Source organism: Phasianus colchicus, chromosome 7 (assembly GCF_987193195.1).
Source record: "Phasianus colchicus chromosome 7, bPhaCol1.hap1.1, whole genome shotgun sequence".
Classification (NCBI taxonomy): domain Eukaryota; kingdom Metazoa; phylum Chordata; class Aves; order Galliformes; family Phasianidae; genus Phasianus; species Phasianus colchicus.
This window is the reverse complement of record NC_143442.1, coordinates 11,909,658-11,930,660: the sequence shown is the minus strand read 5'-3', so window position 1 is coordinate 11,930,660 and position 21,003 is coordinate 11,909,658. Positions and strand designations below refer to the sequence as shown.

The following is a 21,003-nucleotide window of genomic DNA, read 5'->3' as shown; positions in this document are numbered from 1 at the left end:
AAAACACCTGTAGTTCCTGGCCTGCTGCCCTCTGTGTGTGTTTCTTGGTTTTCATTTTTCAGACTTGAGGCTGAGAGAGAGAAAAGCAGTTAAGTGTGTTCTTGTCTGCCGGCAGGACATGTGTTTGGTGACAATTAGCCAGCATTACAGACTGGGACCTGTGTAAATGAGCTGCAGCTGGGGTGCTGTCTGCCCATGGAAGTGCTGGGCTTGGGATGTTGGAGGGAGCTGTTGGGAGGGTACACGCTGTGCTGTGGGCCAGAAGGACTTTGAGTGCTAGCATGCAGGGGAGAACCCCTGGTGGAGCTCTTCTTCACTTCTTAGGTACCTGGTCAGAGTTGCCTGGTGCACGTTGCTCTTGTTTTTCACTAACAAGTAACCAGAGATGGTCTCTTTCTCCAGCAGGTTTAACACAGTGGAAGCATGGCTACCAGTGCTGTTCCCAGCGAAAACCTTCCCACGTACAAGCTGGTGGTGGTTGGAGATGGCGGCGTGGGGAAGAGTGCTCTCACCATTCAGTTCTTCCAGAAGATTTTTGTGCCAGACTATGATCCAACCATTGAAGATTCCTATCTGAAGCACACAGAAATAGACGGGCAATGGGCAATTCTTGATGGTGAGCAAGCCACTCTTGTGGTCCCCTTTCTTTTCTTGCTAAACATGAGAACAGGTAGACCTCAGTATCTTCCACAGTATATTGTACTTTTGTGTTCCTCCTGTGCTGTGGGCTGCCAGGGATTTTATTACAAGCTGTCCTGTGAATAGTAGCATGTGGTCTGTAGCTGATCTCCAGAAAAGCTTCTACTTCTGTCTGCGTTGGTTCCAGTTCTGCACAGAGCTGTTTCTTGAAGGAGTGTGAAAATCAGTAGATTGTCTTGAGTGGTGGTTTCCAGGCTGCTTGCGTCTATCTTGTCAGTCTTCAGAATGACCAAAGGGCACCTATTTTCCTCCTCTGCATTTAGCAAGGAGGATTTGTTAGGGTTGTGTGGACAGGCTGTGAGCTACTATGGTGACCTCCTCTAGTAGAGTTGACCTAAAGAGGCTTTAAGGAGCATGCCATGTGCTTCAACAGTGCTACAAGGAAGAAAAAAGCATATAACTTCTAGTTAAATCTATGCTTTCTTCTCATAGGTAATACTGAACTGCTGTACTGTTTTGCTGAGAAACTCTGGACTTTCCCATTAGTATAGTGTCTGTTCTGCTGTTTGCACAGGGAATTGTTGTAGCTGGCTATGTTTCAAAAATGACTACCCCATAGCTCTGCCAACTGTGAACTCCCCAACATGGAACTTTAGGCAGTGTCTATGCATGGTTATACCATGCTGAAAATGACATTTGGGGTAGGTATCCCTGGTAGATAGCTTTTGTCCTGGGAAATACTGGTAAGAGGGCAACTGAATTAGGGTTGTAACTAGAAAGAGCATTTAATCAAAGCTCTCATCCAGTGACAGGGAAGAACTGTAACATCTCTCAACTCCCATCTTTCAGGCATGATGTTCTCATATCTAGTTACCTATATTACTTAAATATGAGTAGCAGTCTAGAGAGCTGCTATAACCAGGGTTTTTCAGTTCTCTGAAGAAAAATTGCTTTTTTTTTTCTTAAGAAAAAAAACAAAAAACAACCACAGAACAAAAAAACCACACCCACCCATCTGATTCTGCAGGTGAGGAAGAAGCAGTGTTTTTACCTAAAACTGTGACCTTTCAGTTTGTGCTGCATAAGACAGACGAGAGCTCTAAGGGCAGTCTTGCTATCAAAATGCTAAAAGTTTTGTTTGGCTTTATATAATAATTAGGTTGTGCATGAAGTAAGCAAATACTTTGAGCCTTAATTACCCAAGTACACTGAACCAAATTTAACCTGCTTGCAGCAGGCTCCTACCTCAGCAGTCTTACCATGAAAGCATTCAAGATGACTGTTTCTTAACATGTGTAAAATTGGTGTACAGGGACAGAGAAACAGGAGATTGGCATTAGTGGTGGAACATGGAGGGTTACACAGCTTACTCTGAAGGCCAATAAATTTCATCTAGTTGAGATCTTAGTTGTACTCTTAAGGGTTTATCAGATGCAATTGTTTGAGTACGGATGGCCCCCATGACCTCCCAAGTGTTAAAGAACAGCCTTAGCTCATTTTTTTTTTTAAATATACCTTAATCTTGCCAACATTTGTTCACTTACATATGTCAGCAGTTGGTCGCTGATGAACATCTACTTCATCAATATTCCTTTGCAAGTACATCTCATGATGTTATTTGCATCAGAGACACCTGCTCTCAGTTGACCATCACATAATGTACTCGTGTAACTTTGTTTTTTAAATGCTAGTGCTGCTTTAAAAAAATAAATAAATAAAAAGATCCTGTTATAAATGAAATCCATTCTCTCATGTATATCTCTTTAGTCCATAATCCAACCCTTTAAAACTAGCTACCTTTATTTTCTCTGCTATAATAATAATATTATTAATATGCTATTATTATTCTATTATTTTGGTATCAGCTACTGTACATGTTGGCATTGACTGAAACAGCCTTTCAGGCATCTTTCACTGAACATTTTTATTCAAGAAAAATCTGACCTGGAGTGGGAGTGTAGAAGGAGGTTGTTTTCCAACAAGCAGAAGCTTAGCCTTTACCATCTGCCCAGTAGAAATAGGGCTGAAGACTGACTATCACATGTCTCCTACCACAGCTCTGTGTCATGGGACTTGGATCTAAGACATTCTCATACACTTGGGCAGCTGCTCTTTTTGTGGTTACATGTGGCTGCATGAATCAATTATGGTATAAAATTAGGGACAAACATGATAGGAAGGGTACAGATGCATCATGATGAATTCTAGACATTCCAGTTGGCTTTATAGCAAGTTCTTTATGGGGAGTGGTTTTTTGTTGTGTTTTTTTTCTCTGAGCTTGTTGTGGGGGAGAAAGGGGGGTAAGAGAGACTTTTGCCTCACCCTGCCCACCTTCAAAATAGGAAATAGTATTAGAAGATAAGACTGCCTAGTGAGGGCATAGTGTGAGGTGTACCATAAGTTTCTAAGTTTGCAGAAATAGTTGATTAAAATATTTATATATTGGCATCCAACAACTTAATAAAAAAACAAAACATACAGCCCATTCTCCTAGGCTGTAGCCTGAGCAGTTCTATACAAAGCATTTCCAGTACTTAATATCTGCACTAGCATTATGTTGGTTAAAAACAAAATAAAACAAAAAATGCACTAAGAAATCCCCACCTTGTGCTATTCAGCTTGTGTAAAGCATTTGGCTTCCCTCTGTGAAGACCTACACCCACATTTATTTGATAGCATTACAGCACCGACTGGCAGCTTGATAAAGTGTTTGACTTGGGTTTTTTGTTTTCTGTTGAAATCTCTCATTGATAGTAGACTTAAATAGAATGGGCTTTTATTTCAGATCTCAGACCTTAGAGACAAGCCTGAGGTGATACTCATCTTTTACACACTTCTTCTCTGGCATAGATGGGTCCATATACTCTTAAGGGAGAAGAATCTGTAATAATTTCATGCCTCCCAGAACACTGAGTGACCTGTACTTGGTGTATTCAAGTCCAGCTTGGCTGCTGAGTGCAGAAATACTTGATTGGTGGCCTTAACATCAGTTTTCTGGGACCATCGATTCACTGTTTGGAGAACAAGTGCCATAGAGTGGAACGAGGCACTTAACTTGCGTAAGAGATGTACAGGCAGTTTGTAGTTATCCCTTGTTTTTAGATTTCTGCATCTCCAACAAGGCTTTGAAATCAGCCTCCAATTTTCTCTGCATATGTTATCCTCATTTATTCCCTGCTGTTCATACTGAAATCAGCATGGTGATGTTCTTGGTTAAATGCATCCGCATGCAGGTGCTATATAGAAGCATCAGGTCAGAATTAAGTGGGGACCAGGGTTAATCTGCTTTGATTAGGTGTTGCTCCAGTTGAGTTGCTATCATTAATTTGGTATGCTCCCTTCTGTGTGCAGGCTGACTTAGCGGAGGATTCTTTTGATATGGCTGTGAAGTGCCAATATGGAATTATTCATCTGGGCATGAAACCAAAAGTGGAGTACAGGAAAATTCCCAATGGTTCCAAATTCCTTGTAGTTCATAAACCAGATGCAGGTAAAAAGGTGATGATGAAGAGAGGAAGTGATGGCCACAGTCAAGTGGCTTGGACGTGGTGATGAATTGGGCTAAACCCTTAGCTGCTCGTAGAGCTGTGCCAGTTGATAGCAGCAGAGCAAGGAGTTGTGCCTGTGTATTGGGTGACTGTGGTCTCTTTCTCCTCTTTCCTCCCACCAGAATCATTAAGGTGAAATTTCCGCTGACTACAAATTGTCTTCCTACTACTTTCTTTAGTTTTCCCTTTTTTCTTTTTTTTTCCTCTCTCTCTTTATACAAGTCCCCATCTCAATCCTTGTGCGTCCTTGCATTGGGCTGGACCTGGTGTGCATGCCCATGGAATAGCAGCAAGCACTGTTCTTTTTCCTGGGTTCTTTCTGCTCTCTCCACCCATGTCACCCATGCATTCCTTTTTGGAGAGGGTTTTTCTGCTAGTCATCTCTGGACAGGCTGTCTGCTTTTCTCTTTGGGAAGCTTGGGAACAATTCAGCCATGAGGCCAGAGGGAGAGCAGAGGTCACTTTAGACTTCCAGGCAGAATGGTTGCTTTGCAGCTCGCTTGTTTTATTTCTTTAAACTTTGGGTAATGTCATTGACAGAATTAAAATTCAAGTGAAGTTTGTGCTTTCATTCTCTTATTTGTGTATACAGTATTTTTCCTCCCTTGATTGCTTGGATTTTGCAACCTTGAAAGAGGGCTTTTTGTCTTGGGTTGTGGGGATTTTTTTTTTTTTTTCCTGCCAGGAAAATTTTGATGTTGCAACATGGAAAACACAAGGCTTTTGAATACTTGCCCTTTGCTAGAAAAGAACTCCTTTAAGGGCTCCCATCTTTATTCTGTACGTTGATGTGGCAGCCTTTCTTCTGAAGGCTCCCCTTTTCTCTTTCCTTAAAGAAAGGGCAAGAATTCAAGTACTCGGGTTTTCCATGTTATAACATCTGTGTATTTAGGGCACAGAAGAAGGGCTTATGAGAGCCCCATTGTTTTTCATCACATGTTTAACCCTGTGGAGGGTTCTCACACCAGAGGCAGTGTGGCTGTATCTCAGCAGACCATTGACAATCAGAGAGACCAAGCAAATCTCTTTGCCTCTCCTTGCTTGTGGCACCTTCCAAATCTCTACAGGGTGATTTGGGGTGCAGGAATACAACATACAAGCTGTGGGGCCCCTCTGCCCTGTCTGCTCAGCACCCAAAATACCAATTTCTCAGCTAAACCAAATGTCCCTGAGGACTACCCTCTACCAGACTACTGCTGATGGGAGGGTGAAGATTGGACATGGCTTTCTTCAGCCTGAAACTGTTAGGTCTGTCTTGTCAGTTCAAGTTAAGTTTTCCCTTGACCAGAGTTACCAAGCCACAGAGTAGCTGGAAATGGAGATTCTCTGGCCCCACCTTTGGAAGCGGAGCTGCTGTGCAAAGAGAAAATCAAGACTCGGAGAGAAGTGCCAAGAAGAGTCTGGCTCTGTAGCCCATGATGACAGCATTCCCCTGATGGTGCCACATTCCTAGTTCTGCTCTTTGCTCCAGGGACTTTTTCTGTATTTTGCATTAAGTTGTTGAAGAGGCAGAAAATGCCTGGAGTCAGACTTCTTGCTGCTGCTCCTATCCCTGGCTCCTGTCTGCCTGCAGACCCATCCGGCCCCTTAAAGGTTTGCACGTATGCTATGTATACGTAGTTGAAGGGACTGCTTGCAAAAATCAGGTCATGCACATTGTAGTTGCCTTTCTGAGCAGGAAATCAATGTGAGCATGAAGAACTGTCCTGCCCCTGAGCTGTGTGGTACACAACCACCTTTCTAGAATACAAGGTGCTCCGAGGGCTGCTTTCAGGTCTGGCCACAGTTATGTGTGGATGCCACTAGTGTATATATGTATTTTTTATTTATTTATTTATTTATTGAATGGAAGATAGGAAAAAGATTTAATGTGCTCTAAGTGCCTGTCTTGTCATCTTTGGCCCTTTGGTGAGGCAGTGGAGGAACTCTCATGTTGGTCTGTATACCTAATTGCCCAGCAATGTACAGTTAAAGACACAGGAGGGAGTGTTGCTTTAGTGTGGAAAAAGAGGAACTCTCCTGCACAACCAGATCTGAGCTGCCTCAAAGCTGGGAATGCCATTTCTTAATCTGAGCTAAATCCAGTGGAAGCTTTGGGAGAAGTAGTGTCATGGCTTGAATTTCATAGTCAGTATGTCTCTGTCCTTGGCTTAGATTTACATGCCTGTATCTTTGGATGGGCACTCAGAGCACTCTGTTATAGGGATTTGCCACACAGAAAACATCCACACCTGGAAGCACTGAGTGCTTCTAATTTTAGGTTTTCTGGGCTCCTACATCTACTCAGATGTACTTTCTCTGAGCAGCCATGCTCTTGTCCAACCCATCAGAACTCACAGGGAAATGATGTGTAAAGCTCTAAGGATTAACGTAGAGTTAATTACAGGTGGAAAGCAGAAAAGGCTATCTCTTTGCTTAGCAACCTTTCACTCACCAAGCAAGAGACCTCATGCTGGGCTCTGAAGGCTAATTGCTCTTAGTTTATTCTCCAGCCAGTTTGCATTAAAGCTCTGTAATAAGACTTTTGCCTACTTCGAATGTCTCTTCCTACTTCAGACTGTTGTTGGTTTCTTACTGCTCACCCATAGGTTTTCATTAGTTTCTCCCTCCTTCCTCTTCAGTGAAGTTTGTGGAAACTAAACCAAACCTGCTGTCAGAAGGCCCTTTCTGCACTGCACAGTCCATGAATTTGATTTCAGTTCTTGGAAGAATGAGCACCTGCTGTGCTTTCCTCCAGCCTTATTTCCACTTTGGCTTTTATGTGTTGCCAGGGTGGCAACTGACAGTCAGAGTACCGAGTGCTGATTTTAAAGAGTACCAAGGGAATAGAGCTCACAATTCTTTTCTACTTATTACTTTTTCTAAGTCTCCTGGCATCCTGTTGCAGAAACCAGGATTTTAAGGGGAAGCGTGCTAGCTGAAGTCCTAAATCTCCTCACCCTGTTGGGAAGTCAGCCAAATATCCTTCCCAGTTTCACCTTCCCAAGATTTCTGCTTGCTGCTTTTCCATTTCAGTGTATTACAGTCCTTAAGGTTTTATGCTACAGCATTACACTAGAGGCAAAGCTGCTTGCCTCTGTCCCTCTTTTGGAGCTGATGCTTTCCAGGATGTGACCGAGTTCTCCCTACAAAAGTATCCCAATTGCACTCTCCACTCTGATTTCTGCACTACACAAATTGTGAAAACCATTAGGATATAGAGGGCTGTCTTTAAGAAGAGCACATCTAAAGCTGAAGCAGGGCCAACTTCTGGCCACATCTATGACCCTTTAGTTTGCGTGAATAGGAAATTAACTTTTACTGCTGCATGTCGTCTTGCCTAAATTTCCAAAGTGCCATTTTCAGTGCTGTCTGGACTTGTTCTCCTTTCCAAGAGTGCTGCAGATGAATTCCCTGTAAATAGTGGCTGCTGACACAGCAGCCCTGTTTGTGTTTAGTGTTAGGAAGGAGGGGGAATGGCAGGAGAGCCCAGCCCACTGCTAGAAGCTGTCCCACTCCTCCACACGTTGGGTGTGTGTGTGTAAGAAGGGAAGGGAGTGTATGTAGGGCTGGCAGTCAGCTCCCATCGCTTCCAGCTGGTTCAAGAGTCAGATGAGGGCAGCCCAACCTCTCCTTACAGGTTGGGTGGATAGGAAGGATTGATTTCCACTTCCATTCCAGCCGCATAGTCTTGGCCTTCTTCCATAGTAGCTCTTCTGCTCAGGGTGTAGAAATTCACCAGTGCATGCAGTGTCTTTGGGTTGTTTTTTTCTTCCTTTTATCTTCTTTTCTTCTTCCTTCCTGTTCTCTTTTTTTCTACAGTCCTTAGAAACAGCCTTGGATGCCTTTGAGCTGAGACCCTTGTTTCCTAGACTTGAGGGAAGTGGGATAAAGAGCTGTGAAAGGATACTCGTGACTTTCCAGCAAGTTCTAGCTACTCAGCAAATAAGCCCCAATCTTGGGTTCTTTATAAGAGCCTGGAAGCCCTTTTTACCCTTCAGGTTTTCAAAGTGAGGGGAGGCAAATGAATACGACTGAGGAGTTTTAAGGGGTCTGCCATTGTCAAGTACCTCCTCCAGCACAGCTGCCTTTCCTCTAGACACAGAGTACTGTGGTGTGCTGCGTAGCATGTTGAGCATGTCCCCACATGGCCACCCTTGCTGATTCAGCATGTAATGCTGGCAGCGAAGTGGGCTTTATCCCAGCCTCATCTGGAAATGAGGGCAGCTGGAGTACTTACCCTGCAGGGAGTGTCTTCCTAGGACTGTGGGCCTGCTTGGACTAGAAAAACTCGCATCAAGCCCTGCTGCTCTGTCAGCAGTACACACCTGACACTGTCTCCATCCACCAGTGCCCAGGGCTTTCCTTGTCACTTGTGGGCAGTAGATGCTAACTCTGCAGCTGTACAGGAAAACAGTTTTCCTGCTCTGTACCATCTTGCTCTGAAAGCGCATAATTGTGTAGAAATAATATCCAGGCAGTGAGAAAGGGAAAAGGCATGCAGCTATCATTCCAGGTTATCTCCCAGCTCTGCTTCATCACAGTCTCTGGGTTGTCCCTGACATTTAAATTGTCACTTACTTGCTCTTTCCTTGTCCATGCAGGGATCAGTGAGAGCAGGAACAGGAAGAGTGTTGGAGGGCGGGGCTGCAGGACACTTTGAGCTATATCTTGCCAGAGAAGCAGTTCCCCAGGTTCCATGGGTAGTGTTTGACACTTGGAAAGATACCAATATGCATATAGCTCTCTTCTCTATCACTTTCTTCCTCCAATTTGCTTTCAATCTTGCACTGAATCTTGCAGCCTTTGGGAGGACCAAGTCCACCAAGATGCAGAAGGGCCATGTGGCACAGCAGCTGCTGTTTCACTCAGTAACTAAACACCTTTCTCTTTTGTCCTAGTTCTGGACACGGCAGGCCAGGAGGAGTTCAGCGCGATGCGGGAGCAGTACATGAGGACTGGAGATGGTTTCCTTATAGTCTACTCTGTGACAGACAAGGCCAGCTTTGAGCATGTGGACCGTTTCCACCAGCTGATCCTCAGAGTCAAAGACAGGTGGGTGCTGCACCACTGGCACTCCCCAGCCCTGCTGCAGACCATGCTGAGGGGTTTCAGGTCCCTGAGACCTCCTGCTTGTTTCAGGGCAACTTCTTGTGTGCTCTTTGTAGGTTTGTAGGTCTGCATGTGGGATAAGAGATACCTTTCTGATAAGCTTTCTGATTTGCTTTTCATGTGGAAAAGTTTGATGGATGGAATCCTATAATGAAGTGAAATGGTTTTGGAAGGGAGAAGCTCCAGCAAGAGTACCTGGTCATGCCAGACAAACCTTAGAAGGTTCTACCTTATATGGGCCTGGGAACAAATATCTGGGAGGGGAAGACGCCTTAGACTGGGAGGCATTGTGTTTCTCAAAAGGGAATAAATTCAGTTAATGCATTGTGCTATGTAGCAACTGTTTTCAATGAATGAAACATCTCAGTGGGGCAGGGGGGGAAAGCAAGACTGGTCGGCTGCTCCACTCCCTGTGTACATGTGGGAGAAATTAGCACTGGAGGATTACTATGGTGAGCAAATCCATCCTGACAGACCTAAAGGAAGCTACCAGGGCCTTATCTTTCAGGTAACTCCCTCTTCCCTTCCCAGTTCAAGGGAGGGTGTCCTTTCGCACTAAGTGGAGTGTGAATTAAGCCCTTATTTGTCTACAGCTTTTAAACATTTAGTTGTTCCGTTCATAATAGCTGTTAATTATGGAAGTCATCAAGAAAAGCCACCGGAGGGTTCGGACCTTGTTGCTGGCTTCCTTTCACAGCTCTGAATAACTTCCCCACAGGAAGGGTGGATGCGTATCATGTGAGGTTCATAGCTGACAGCTCTTCCAGTAAAGCGTCCAGAACAGAGCCCATGAGAGTAGAAAGTAGAGGAAAATCCACCCTTTGATTTCATCTAAATGAACAAAAACGTCAGTCACTCAGTCTGCCTCCCAGATAATGATGGTGTTTCCTTCACTGCTGGCTTAGCTTAGGGCAAGTTCACCCTGTTTCTGAAAGATGAGGAAGACAGCAAAGTGTTTCCTGTAACCTGCCGCAAGCAGATGTTGGTTTTGTCTAACTTAGCTTTGTGAAAATAGGATGCAGCGTTCGTTGTTTTGCTTTGGACTGAAACTTCTAGCCCTCCTTATGCCGTACAAACAAGCAGCAGCATGTGAGAACCAGGAAGTGAAACAGGCTCACGAAACTGCTTGTGTTTCCCCACGCTGGAGTATATAGTGCCAGGAGTGCAATACTTCATGCAGAGATTGTTCCTATTGCAGTGATTTTTCTGAACAGCATGAATAAACCATCCTGCTAGGCCTGTGCTCAGGTTTTCAGGCTAGCAGTCAGTTTTGAGGACTCCAGATCTAAAAGCAATTGCAGGCTACTGCTTAAAACCTCTGTCCCTTTTTTCTTCATAACCTTAATTACAGTAAAGCTTCCAACTGTAGCAGCTTGTCCAAATAGTAGTCACACAAATCACAGCAAAGTTCACACAGAGTTTTATGCCCAATGTAAACAAGGCAAATGAGATGCTGACCAAATGTAATCCTTCTCTTATCAATGTGCCACAAGCCAAAAGGAATCAAATAATCCAAGCAAGTGTTTTGCTCCAGAATAGACAGAGTCAAGATGTGTCAGTGCTCAGGTGTAAATGTTAAATCAAATGCACATTATCTGAATCAATAACTGTAAGACCTATTTAAAATGCAGAGTACAGTACAGTGCATTTCCAGCCAGAGCAATGGGCAACATGCCAGGGAGAAGATGAAGCCCTTATCATCTCAATGAAAAATGACACAGGAACTCTGTTTGAAAATCCAGGGAAATCTTTTATGCAACAGTGACTGCAGCCAGCTGCTCCTTACTCTAATAAAATCAGCTCCGTTACAGCAGAGAACACTGGAATCATTTTAGGAGGGTATGAAGTTAACTATAAGAGAATAATGCTGCAGTAAACATCAGTTATTGGCAGTTACCTCTTCCTTCATAGCAGTGGGTAAAGGCCATGCAGCACAGCTTTGCTCTGTGTATTGCAGCTGAAGGAGAGGCTCTCGTATGGGAGGTGGAGCAGGAAGGAGCCATGCTGCCAGCACCTCCCATAGCATGATCTGGCTCAGTGTAATCCCTGGAGCTACACAGGCCTGTACCATCATCCACGCTTTGTCAGGAAAGCCTCACACAACTCTTCCCTTGTAGTGTCTGAAGACGATCACTCACATGCCTGGTAAAGTTAAAGAAATACTGAGTAATAATACCACGCAAGATGGTTTTGGTACAGAAGAACTGTTGTTCATCATGCTTTTGCTCTATGATGAGAAGCAGAAGATAGTAGATAATAGCATCTGGAAATGTAGCAAGACTGTGTTCTTGCTCCCAGAACAGCCTCCACCCAGCTACCATTGCTGGTCTTGGGGTAATCACAGTATTGCCCCATCATTTTCTTCCCAATTTGATGTCTCCCTAAGTGTGAACTCCAAGTCTGTCTTCTCTTCCCGTATGGCTGCTTTCAGTGGATAAGCATTGTGCTGTTCTCCACAGGACATGAACTGACACCAATTCCTCTGACTTTTTATTACCTTGTAGTGATGAGCAGCTGTAAGGTATGCTGCTATTGAGATGCCTTAACTGTTATAAAAGAGTCCTGTTTCTTTGTTCAAGATTTGCTTCCATGCCTCTGTTAATTTCTTTTTATAGTGGCAGACTAACTCTGTGGTTCACTCCATTACTCAGCATTATGATGGCATTTAATAAGCTCCTGAAATCCCTGTGAAATAAGGGTGGATGTGTGCATGTTGTCAAGGTAAATTTTTATGAATGTGCATGGCAGTTCAGTCTGGGGTCTGATGTATGTTTGTATGATCTATCCTTATATTTCTTTATAATTACATGGTACATCTGTAGTTGAAAATGTTTGATGTCAGTATTAGAAAGTGAAACTTAGTGTTTTGTATTGTAGCCTCCTAATAACTGCTTCATTTTCTTTTTTTCCAGGGAGTCCTTTCCAATGATTTTGGTGGCAAACAAAGTTGATCTAATGCATTTACGGAAAATTACAAGAGAACAGGGAAGAGAAATGGCAACAAAACATAATGTAAGTCTGTAAAATTGTTTAATTGCTTGTTTTAAGTACCATTACAGGCATTCAGAATTGAATTACCTGCTTATATGGAGCTGAATTAAAGTATTTTTCTTAGAATTGAACATTTGCAATTGCATTTTAATCTACCACAAAGCCATAGCTATAGAGTTCCCTCAGAGTAGGGTCAGTTCATTACTGAAACTAGAAGCTCTACTGCATGCCAGGCTACAGCAAATCTGTGGCTGTCATAAAGTCATGTACATAAGCTGTCTGCAAATGGTGAGAAATGTGAATGTTCAAAATGAGGGAAGAAAGCACAACCTCTCGGACTGAAAAAGTGGAGTCAGAAGTTAGGAAGTGTATCCAGGTGTCCATATGAAATAAACTTGTTAAAGATCATGAAGTTAAAGGGTTGTGAAGTCTATATAAATGTGGCCCACCATCCTAGCTCTGCATTATTCACACTAGTTTAGCCTGAGAAGTTGCTCTTGGATTGGTGTAGATCACACGATACTTCACTAATCACCTGTAAATGCCAGAAGTCTTGAATACCCAGAGGGAGGCAACATCTCCCATGGGAGGTGCTTAATCAAGAGGTAAAGATAAAAGCAAACAAGCCTGAGACCTTTTGGCAGCTTGCTGTGCTTAGATGGCAAACTGCTCTGTGTTTCTAAACAAGGCATGATGAGAGTTTGGCAGGGCAGATTCATTCCCTCCCCTACCCAAGAAAACTCACTGCTGTAAGAGCCAGTACACTGAAACTACGCTCAACACGTTGCACCCATCAGTATGTACACACTTTGGAAAAGGATGTGCATGTAAATGCTTCATAAGAGGGCAATTTTATCAATCTGCCAGCATGCTGGACAAGTGCTCTAGGAGGCTCCATCTGTTTGTTAGACTTTGAAGAAGAAGATCATTTTACACCAAAGGGGAATTTTAGTCATGAAATATTCATGCTGCTGTCCTAATAAGATGGGGCAAACAAGAATTTTTGGCAAGTGCTCATCTTTCAATCACCATCAGCAATTGCTGTGTCTACAAACACAACCTAGGAAGAGAGAACATCTGGCTACATGGAGTCTTGTGATCACTCTTCCCTAAATCCAAGTTTTCTTTAAGAGTGAAGATGTTGATAGTAGTGTCATGACAACATTTTGTTTACTGGTACTTCTCTGGTATCTTAAACACCGCATTTCTCCTTCCTGTAGAGTGTTTTTCATTTTGAAACTGGTTTGTTTCCAACGTATAAGCTGATAGTTACCTCTTCTGTGATACACTTCTCTCCCTCAGATTCCGTATATAGAAACTAGTGCCAAGGACCCACCTCTAAATGTTGACAAGGCCTTCCATGATCTTGTAAGGGTAATAAGGTAAGCTGTAAACCTTGGTGCAGTTGGTGCCTGTGGATGAGACATGCAGGAGTCCTGGCTTGGAGAGCCGGGAGCCAACATCTGGGGGGGTGGGGGTGAGATGAGCTGGTTGGGGGTAGTTGATTTCTGGGTTTTAGTAATCTTCCTTGTTCTATACATGCACATGAATGTTACTAACAGGATGTTACCTTTGTGAGATACCAGTGCTAGACAGTTTGAGAACTAGTTGTGACCATGACAAAAAAAAAAGTTAGTCATTGAAGAAAGCAGAGCTTACTACAACAATTCGCTTTAAAAGGCCAATATTAAAAGCTGTGAGCCAGTAATGTGTTTTTTCATGGCTTTCTCATCTCAAGGTCTCATGTTGCCCTAAGTTTAAAGAGCTGCCTATTTTTTTAATCTCATAGGTGAGTTTTACTATTTTCTGCTCACTAAATGGAAAAAAATAAGCCTTTTTGTATGAAAAACAGCATGATCTAATGGCTAAGCCACAGGTTTCCTCCTCAGACAGCAGAGGTTTGTTCCCAGTTCTGGCATGAGCTGCTTTTGTTCGTTTTGGCAAATGCCTGCTCTCTGGGTGAACTCGGCTCCCATTGCTGTTGGCAAGGTACAGCTGTCCAAAATTCTGGCTGCCTCACAGGAAAAGAGCTGCATGCACACCTCAGCATCTCGTTGGTAACTTCAAATCTCTCAGAAGATTTGTTTTTCTGGCAGGGGTTTCTGGACCTTCATTTTTCATGTGTTGGGAGGGTGCTGAGCTGAAATAATGCTCCTCCCCACCATGCAGTCAAAGTGCCTTGCTTGGCAATTAAACCACGAGACATTTATTCACAACATATCTGTACTTGTGAATATCTTAGCGCAGCCTCGAGCCAGCCTCTATCAAAAGCAGATGGTACTGCCCACTCTTCCCACATATCTGAAAAGCAGGGGGCAGAAAATCTTCGGAGAACTACAGAGCAGAGTTGGAAATGTCCCAGGCTGTTTCCCAACTGTTCTGGAACTCAGCATTAGTTGGCTAGATATTACTTTTTGTTACAGCAAGCTCTTACCACAGTCTATTCTACTCTAGGGGAAAAAAAAATGAAACATAACAAAAATAAGATGGTGAGGCTCTGTTTGCTTTCTCTGCATAACGTGACTCCAGACACAGTCTGCATGGAGTACTGTAATGAGACAGCACTAACTTCAAGCCCTGAAAATGGACTTCATAACCTGAAATATAGGTGATCTATCTCATTCCCCAAAGTAGTTACAATGAGGTTATTGCTGCCCATGTGAAATTTTCTGTGGCATCAAAGACAACGTGTGATTTGTCCCCCAGCTTTGTCTCATTCTGGTCCTGATAGCTTGGTCCAAATGCTCAGCTTAATGCCTAGCATGTTGCATAGCAAAGAGGCTGATTTTGAACTGTTCAGGCTCTCGGGTTGGTTATTTAGGCTCTGAGTCAATGGAAGCTGCCTATGTCTGTGTAGTTTATCTTGCAGTAAAACTTAAGTCCACAGGCTGCCTGTCAGGTTTGAACCACACAGTCTTCTGTTGAATTTGCAATTCTGGGCTGATTTGAATGGTTGATGTGATCAGGTACAGCTCCCCTAAAGTTTTTGACACTATTACCGCTTGGCAAGACTGAGTATTACATTTGATGGCACAGGACTGTCAGTGTATCACCTGTTGAGGATCTGATGCAGCATTTCACCATCATTTCTCTTTAAACAGTATGACTGAGCAGTGCCTCATCTTTTAAAGAGAAGGGAGAAGCCACCAGCAGATGAGATGAGGTTGCTCACAGCCCACTTGACTGATGAGGGCTGCTGCAGCATGGCACAGGTGGGCTGGCAGCTGTGTTTTTAACAGCTATGGCTACTACCAGAATCTTCCTGGGGCAAGCAACAGAGAAGGGCACAGGGCGCATTCTGCTCCCAATGCACTGGAGCTCATCACAAGTTCCATGGGAGGCCAGAACCTTGCTGGCAGCAGATGCCATTTCTTTTGTCAGAAAAACAAAACGCAAAACCACATCCACATCAGTGGCTAGGAGACAGTGCCAGCTGAAACCAAATCTTTCCGGGACAGTTTATGTCTTGGGGTGTCCTGTATCATAGAATTGTAGAATGAATCATAGAACCATAGAATGCCTTGAGTTGGCATTCAACTCAAGGGAGTTAAAGGGCAAGGGAGACTTTAAAGAGCACCTAATGCCAACCCCTGCCACAGGCAGGGCTGCTACCCACTAGATCAGGCTGCCCAGGCCCCCATTCAGCCTGGCCTTCAATACCTCCAGGGATGGGGCATCCACAGCTTCTCTGGGTGATGGTTGATGTTGCATTTCTTGGAGCATTCCTGTTTCCCAAGTAAGTTGAGTAGCCCTCTGGTAGAAAAGCAGGTAGTAGTTCTCCCAGGGCAGCTAGAGGCACTGTGCCTTCTTAGGATGTATATTCCTACTCTTAGCCTTGATGTTTCTATATGGTTTCTTTCCTTGAGAACAGAGGTGGTTGTTGTTAGCTGTGTGGTGTGAGAGTCCACGTGTTGGTGGAAGGGCTGTATGGGAGCGTATGTATTTATAGCCCAATCAGATGTCTGACCCAGCCTTGTGGCTGCTGACCTCACCTTATTCCCCTTTCTCCCTCCCTCCCAAAACAGGCAACAGATCCCAGAGAAAAGCCAGAAAAAGAAGAAAAAGACCAAATGGAGGGGGGATCGAGCCACAGGCTCCCACAAACTCCAGTGTGCAATTTTGTGATGGGGGCACCCAGGAGCACCTTGGACATCTCCCTCCTGCTTCCAACCCACCATGACCTGAGGCTCCCAGCAGCTCTGGCTCGGAGGAGGCAGCTCGAGGGATCTGGACCCCAGCAATCAGCTGGAGGGGCTCCTCGTGGGGCTGCATGGAGCAGTGCTAGCAGGAGGTGGAAAGGAGCAGCAGGACTTTGATGCTCGGACGTTCCCAGCTCCTTCCAGAGGCCTCCATGGTGTGTGTTTAAAAGAAAAAAAAATGTGTTGGTTTTATCTGCAAACATTTCTCCTTGTGACCCTTTTATGAGCAGCCATGAATAGACCCATTTGGTACAGTCGTGTGTGTATGTGTGGGAGAAGGGAAAGGGCTTTTTTTTTCCTTGTCCTCTTCTCTTTTTTTTTTTTTTTTTTTTTGGTCGTTTGCTCAGCAAGCGTTGGGTTGCAAAGAAACATGGCTGGGGTTAGACTTTTTGCACTGAACTCTTTCTTATGCAGCAGTGCCAAAACACAACTTCATATGAAAGTGCATAGATTTGAAGGAAGAAAATGAATTCCAGCTGCTCTGGGTGCTCCAGACATTGTGTCAGACTCTGGAGAGCAGCCAGCTCACAGACCATAAACTCCAGCTTAGAAAAGGGGGTTTGGGCTTGGATATATTTTTTTTCCTACCCTTTGTCAAGAGGTTTTATTTCTGTTTTGTAACTTGGGGCATGTCAAAGTTAAGATGTTTTGTTAACCTGGAAGTATTTAAATTAAAGTAATTTACAAATGGAAGGGTATGGCATCTTTAAGGGGTTGAGGGGAAGGAGAGAGGAAGTAAAAAGTGAACTGAGTTTGTTATCTGAGTGTTGAATTTCTGCCTTATAAATGTGTTTAAAGTGGTGTGATCTAAATCCTTCTTTATTATTCCTTAACCTTTCCCTGCAATCCACTCTGGGGTAGATGAATTGTTTTGCTTTTCCCAGGCTCATCTTGCACTCAGACAAAAAAAATCTGTTTATGGGGCTTTGGCTTAATTCTTCTTCTTCTCTTCCCTGAGAGTTGATGACTGGAAAGGAAGAGGTGTTTTAAATGTGGTTCAAGTGGGATGTGTCTCTTCATAAGCTTAGTATATCTAAAATGTTTCACTGAAAACAGCAGAGACTAAATATTTTTGCCTTATGAAAACGCAAGGCAAAAAAACCGCACCCATTCAAGCTGCCAGAAAGATGATTGTGCACATCCTGGAGGGGCCACGTTTTTCTTTCACACCTTTATTGGCAGTCAGGATTGTAGTGGTGATTTTTTTTCTTTAATTTAATGGTTTGTCATCTGCTGGACCGAAGCCATCAGCTCAATTCATGGGGTCACTAACCTCCTTTGAAAGTAACAACTTGCTTTTCATCAGGTTGAATCCTATTCTGATATGCTTTATTGGCATGACTGAAAGTATTGGCAGAGCGTGAATGCTTGAGAGATGTGTGTCTGAGAACAGCAGATCGTGGCACTGGATACTGAAGATTCATAGAAGGTGGTGGATCATCACGAACTTAATTGTTTGTATTTGTCTTTATAACCTGCTGCTGGATTTCACTTTTTGACTCTTTGCCAGGCCACCTTGTAAAGTGGGAGTTGGCTGCTGGTTGTGTTTCAGGTGAGTGCAGCTAATGAAAACATCTTCCTCATTTGTCCAGTCTTTGTTACAGCCAAAAGGCAGCAATTGTCTCAGCAAGCTGCTTAGCATAATTCCGGCTCAGCTGCCTCCATCCTCTTCTGAGCAATGACAGATGCTGGGAATAGATTTAGGACAGAGAAGTGGAAAGAAATACTTTTCATGGACCCTTATTTTGGACAAAGGTCATATGCTTGAGTAAAGCTGCAACATCCAGTGTCAGCTGAGAGCTGGATGCAGCCCGTCCAGCGCTTCTCCCGCCCCAGTTTTCTCCTTGGCTGAAGCACAGTGACTGAAGCATCCGGGTCAAACCCCGGCCCTTGGGACCTGCCAGTGTCTTCTGGGGGTGGATCTCCCTGCAGGCATCACGTTCATTCTGCCTTTGAGAGGTGCTGGATGCTTTACAGCCGAGGCAACTTGATGTGGCCCCGTTGTTGCTTTCCTGTCGGAGTCCCTGTCTAGTCTGAGTACAGGCTTAATTTGTTTAATTACAAACAATTGATCTGTGAGATCCCCCATGCAAGAGGTTGATGGCATTTTCAGGGAGCCCAGCTAATACCCCCTAGAGCCCTTCCACTTAAAAATAACCTGATTTCTGTTGAAACTCCTCATCCTTATTATTTTATCTAGACCCTTGGGAACGCTTGCCTGAAAACAGCATGTATGCATCTCGAGTCACATCTGTAGGGTACTCAGCTCTGCATGTGGGAAATTGTCTGCTTTTTCTGAAGCATCTTAATTGTTCCTTCAGCTTCTTTAGCAACTGACAGCTACTGCAGAGTAGCGTGAGGAGGAGGGGAAAGGAGCAAATTAACAACTGAATAGGTGTAATGATAAGGCTCAGGGGGAGCATGCTCTGATTTATCTACCTTGATCAAATTGTTAGAGCACTAAAGGGATACAAAGCCTATTGCCATGTATGTCACCCTTTTGCATTCTTGGTTGTTGTAGTCCAAGAGTACCCTTCCTCCATCTGCAGCACATGGAACCTGATCGGTCTGATGGTTCAAGTGAGCAGTGTCTCAGCCAAGGCAAAGCTGCTGAGCGAGAGTGTGCTACATCTGAATAAACTGTGTTCAGATGATGGTGCTCAGCAGGAGAGCAGCAGAGATAGGGAACAAGATGACAGCAAGAGCTTAGTGGGAGGCTGGAATTGCTTGGTTTGGATCAGATGCTTGCATTAAACAAGAGGCCGTTGCACTGCATTGCTCTGTTCCTTAATCTGCCATAATTAATTTTGGCTGACTCTTAAAACCTACAGCTGTACTAGAATTTGTAAACTGGGCTAGGCTGAAGGTTTTAGACATACATTGTGTGTCTGGGCTCAAGAAGAAATGAACAGACAGCACTGGTAGGCATGGGGAAGACAGCACTGAAATACTGGCTCGGACTTTTTTGTTTGTTTGTTTTTTTAAATTATTATTACCGTGATGCAGCCAGAACTGAGACTGTCCAGAGCCTTGCTCAGCCTCAGTGATTTTGAGGGATGGTTGCTAAATGCTGATGCAGTGTTTGGGAACTTCAGACAGTTGCCACAGATCTTTAAGAGTGGAGATTGGGATATAGGAGTTTAAGCACAAACGGTAGCTTGAGGAGTGCTGCAGGGCTGGGATTTAGCTCCTTGTGCAGGGATGGGAGCTCTGCTGGGGCCAGCGGTCAGGTAGGCTCCATTCTGTGTCTTGTGTGCGTGTATTTCACATCATTGGAGATGCCACAGGACATCCAAGGCATTTGCTGGGACTTCCACATGGAACAGAGAGGTCTGTACCATTCTGGAGCAGCAGCCAGGTAAGACTGATGAGCAGTGGCTCTATGGGTGTATCTTCAGGCAGCTGTGTGCACTGAGAAAAGTCTGTGGGTGCTCTAGCTTCTCTTCTGTTTTATACAGACTCACCAGTGTATCAGAGCAAAGTCTGAAACAGAAGTCATCAATTTCATGACCTGTATTAGCTGCATCTTGCAGCCCAACTGTTCTCATGGACATCACTTGCACTTGTGAGTAATTCAATGTTTGGCTATCAGGGATTCCACTGATATTATGCAGGCTTTTTTCTTCTTCTTCATGTGAGGGCAATAAATATTTTATAGATGATCCCACAGGCATGCTTTTGCATTGCTGAGATGAGATGGGACTTGCCTGCAGCAGTGTGGAGCAACAGCTCTGGGAGTGCTGGATCCCCAGAGAGGAGAGCCAATGCTGTGGCACAGCAGTGTGCTCTGGGCTGGCTTTTGTTCCCACTGCTGTGACAAATGAACAGCTGAGGGAACTGGGATTGTTCAGTCTGGAGAAGAGGAGGCTCACTGGAGACCTTGTGGCTCTCTACAACTGCCTAAAGGAGGTTGGGGTGAGGGGGGGGTCAGCCTCTTCTCCCAGGTAACAGTGATAGGATGAGAGGGAATAGCCTCAAGAGAGGTTCAGGTTGGATATTAGCAAAAAATAGGCAAAATTTCTCTCAGAGTGGTAGTGCACTGTCCAGAGAGGTGGTAGGGTCACTGTCCACAAGGATGAACCCCACTGATGGTCATGGTTAGCAGGCATGGTGGGGGTGGGATGATGGTTGGACTGGATGATGTTAGACACCTTTTCCAACCTCAGTGATTCTGTGATTTTATGAAATTCCTGCTGCTCCCCTCAGCTCTGCAGGGCCCGCCCACAGGTGGCTGTGGGGTTGGGCAAGAGAAATGCGCAGGTACTGCTGGGGAGAGGCAGGAGGGAAACTCGCTGTCGGCGTGCCAGGAGCTCAGCATGCCTCTTTGCATCTTAAATAGCACACGTCTCCTTAGAGCTGGAGCTTTGGCATTGGGAAGCTGCTGGGCGGCCCGGGCATATGCTGGTAAGGCAGGGCATTCTTCTCTGCGAGCTCCTTAATGAGAGCTGTGTTTCAAACAACACTCCCCAGGATGCGGACTGACGAAAAGCAGGAAATTCAAAGTGAAGGCTGATGCGCCTACTCTGCTCGCACCA

At 44.4% G+C, this 21,003-nt stretch overlaps 1 protein-coding gene across 11 annotated transcripts in view; it reads left to right on the top strand.

Annotated features, from left to right (window-relative positions):
• The window catches only part of MRAS (muscle RAS oncogene homolog), a 34,483-nt gene extending 17,203 nt beyond the window's left edge, over window positions 1–17,280 (top strand). For 8 of the 11 annotated variants that reach the window (XM_031590597.2, XM_090143713.1, XM_031590595.2 and 5 more), the window contains 5 exons: window positions 403–616; window positions 9,068–9,221; window positions 12,191–12,290; window positions 13,572–13,651; window positions 16,295–17,280. In XM_031590597.2, coding sequence (XP_031446457.1) covers window positions 424–616; window positions 9,068–9,221; window positions 12,191–12,290; window positions 13,572–13,651; window positions 16,295–16,394 — 627 coding nt within the window. In that variant the 5' untranslated portion in view covers window positions 403–423 and the 3' untranslated portion in view covers window positions 16,395–17,280. Of the gene's footprint in view, window positions 1–402; window positions 617–9,067; window positions 9,222–12,190; window positions 12,291–13,571; window positions 13,656–16,294 lie in introns of those variants that run through there. The other 3 variants (XM_031590598.2, XM_031590596.2, XM_031590599.2) reach the window with 2 other exon arrangements.
• Window positions 17,281–21,003: the final 3,723 nt, after the last annotated feature.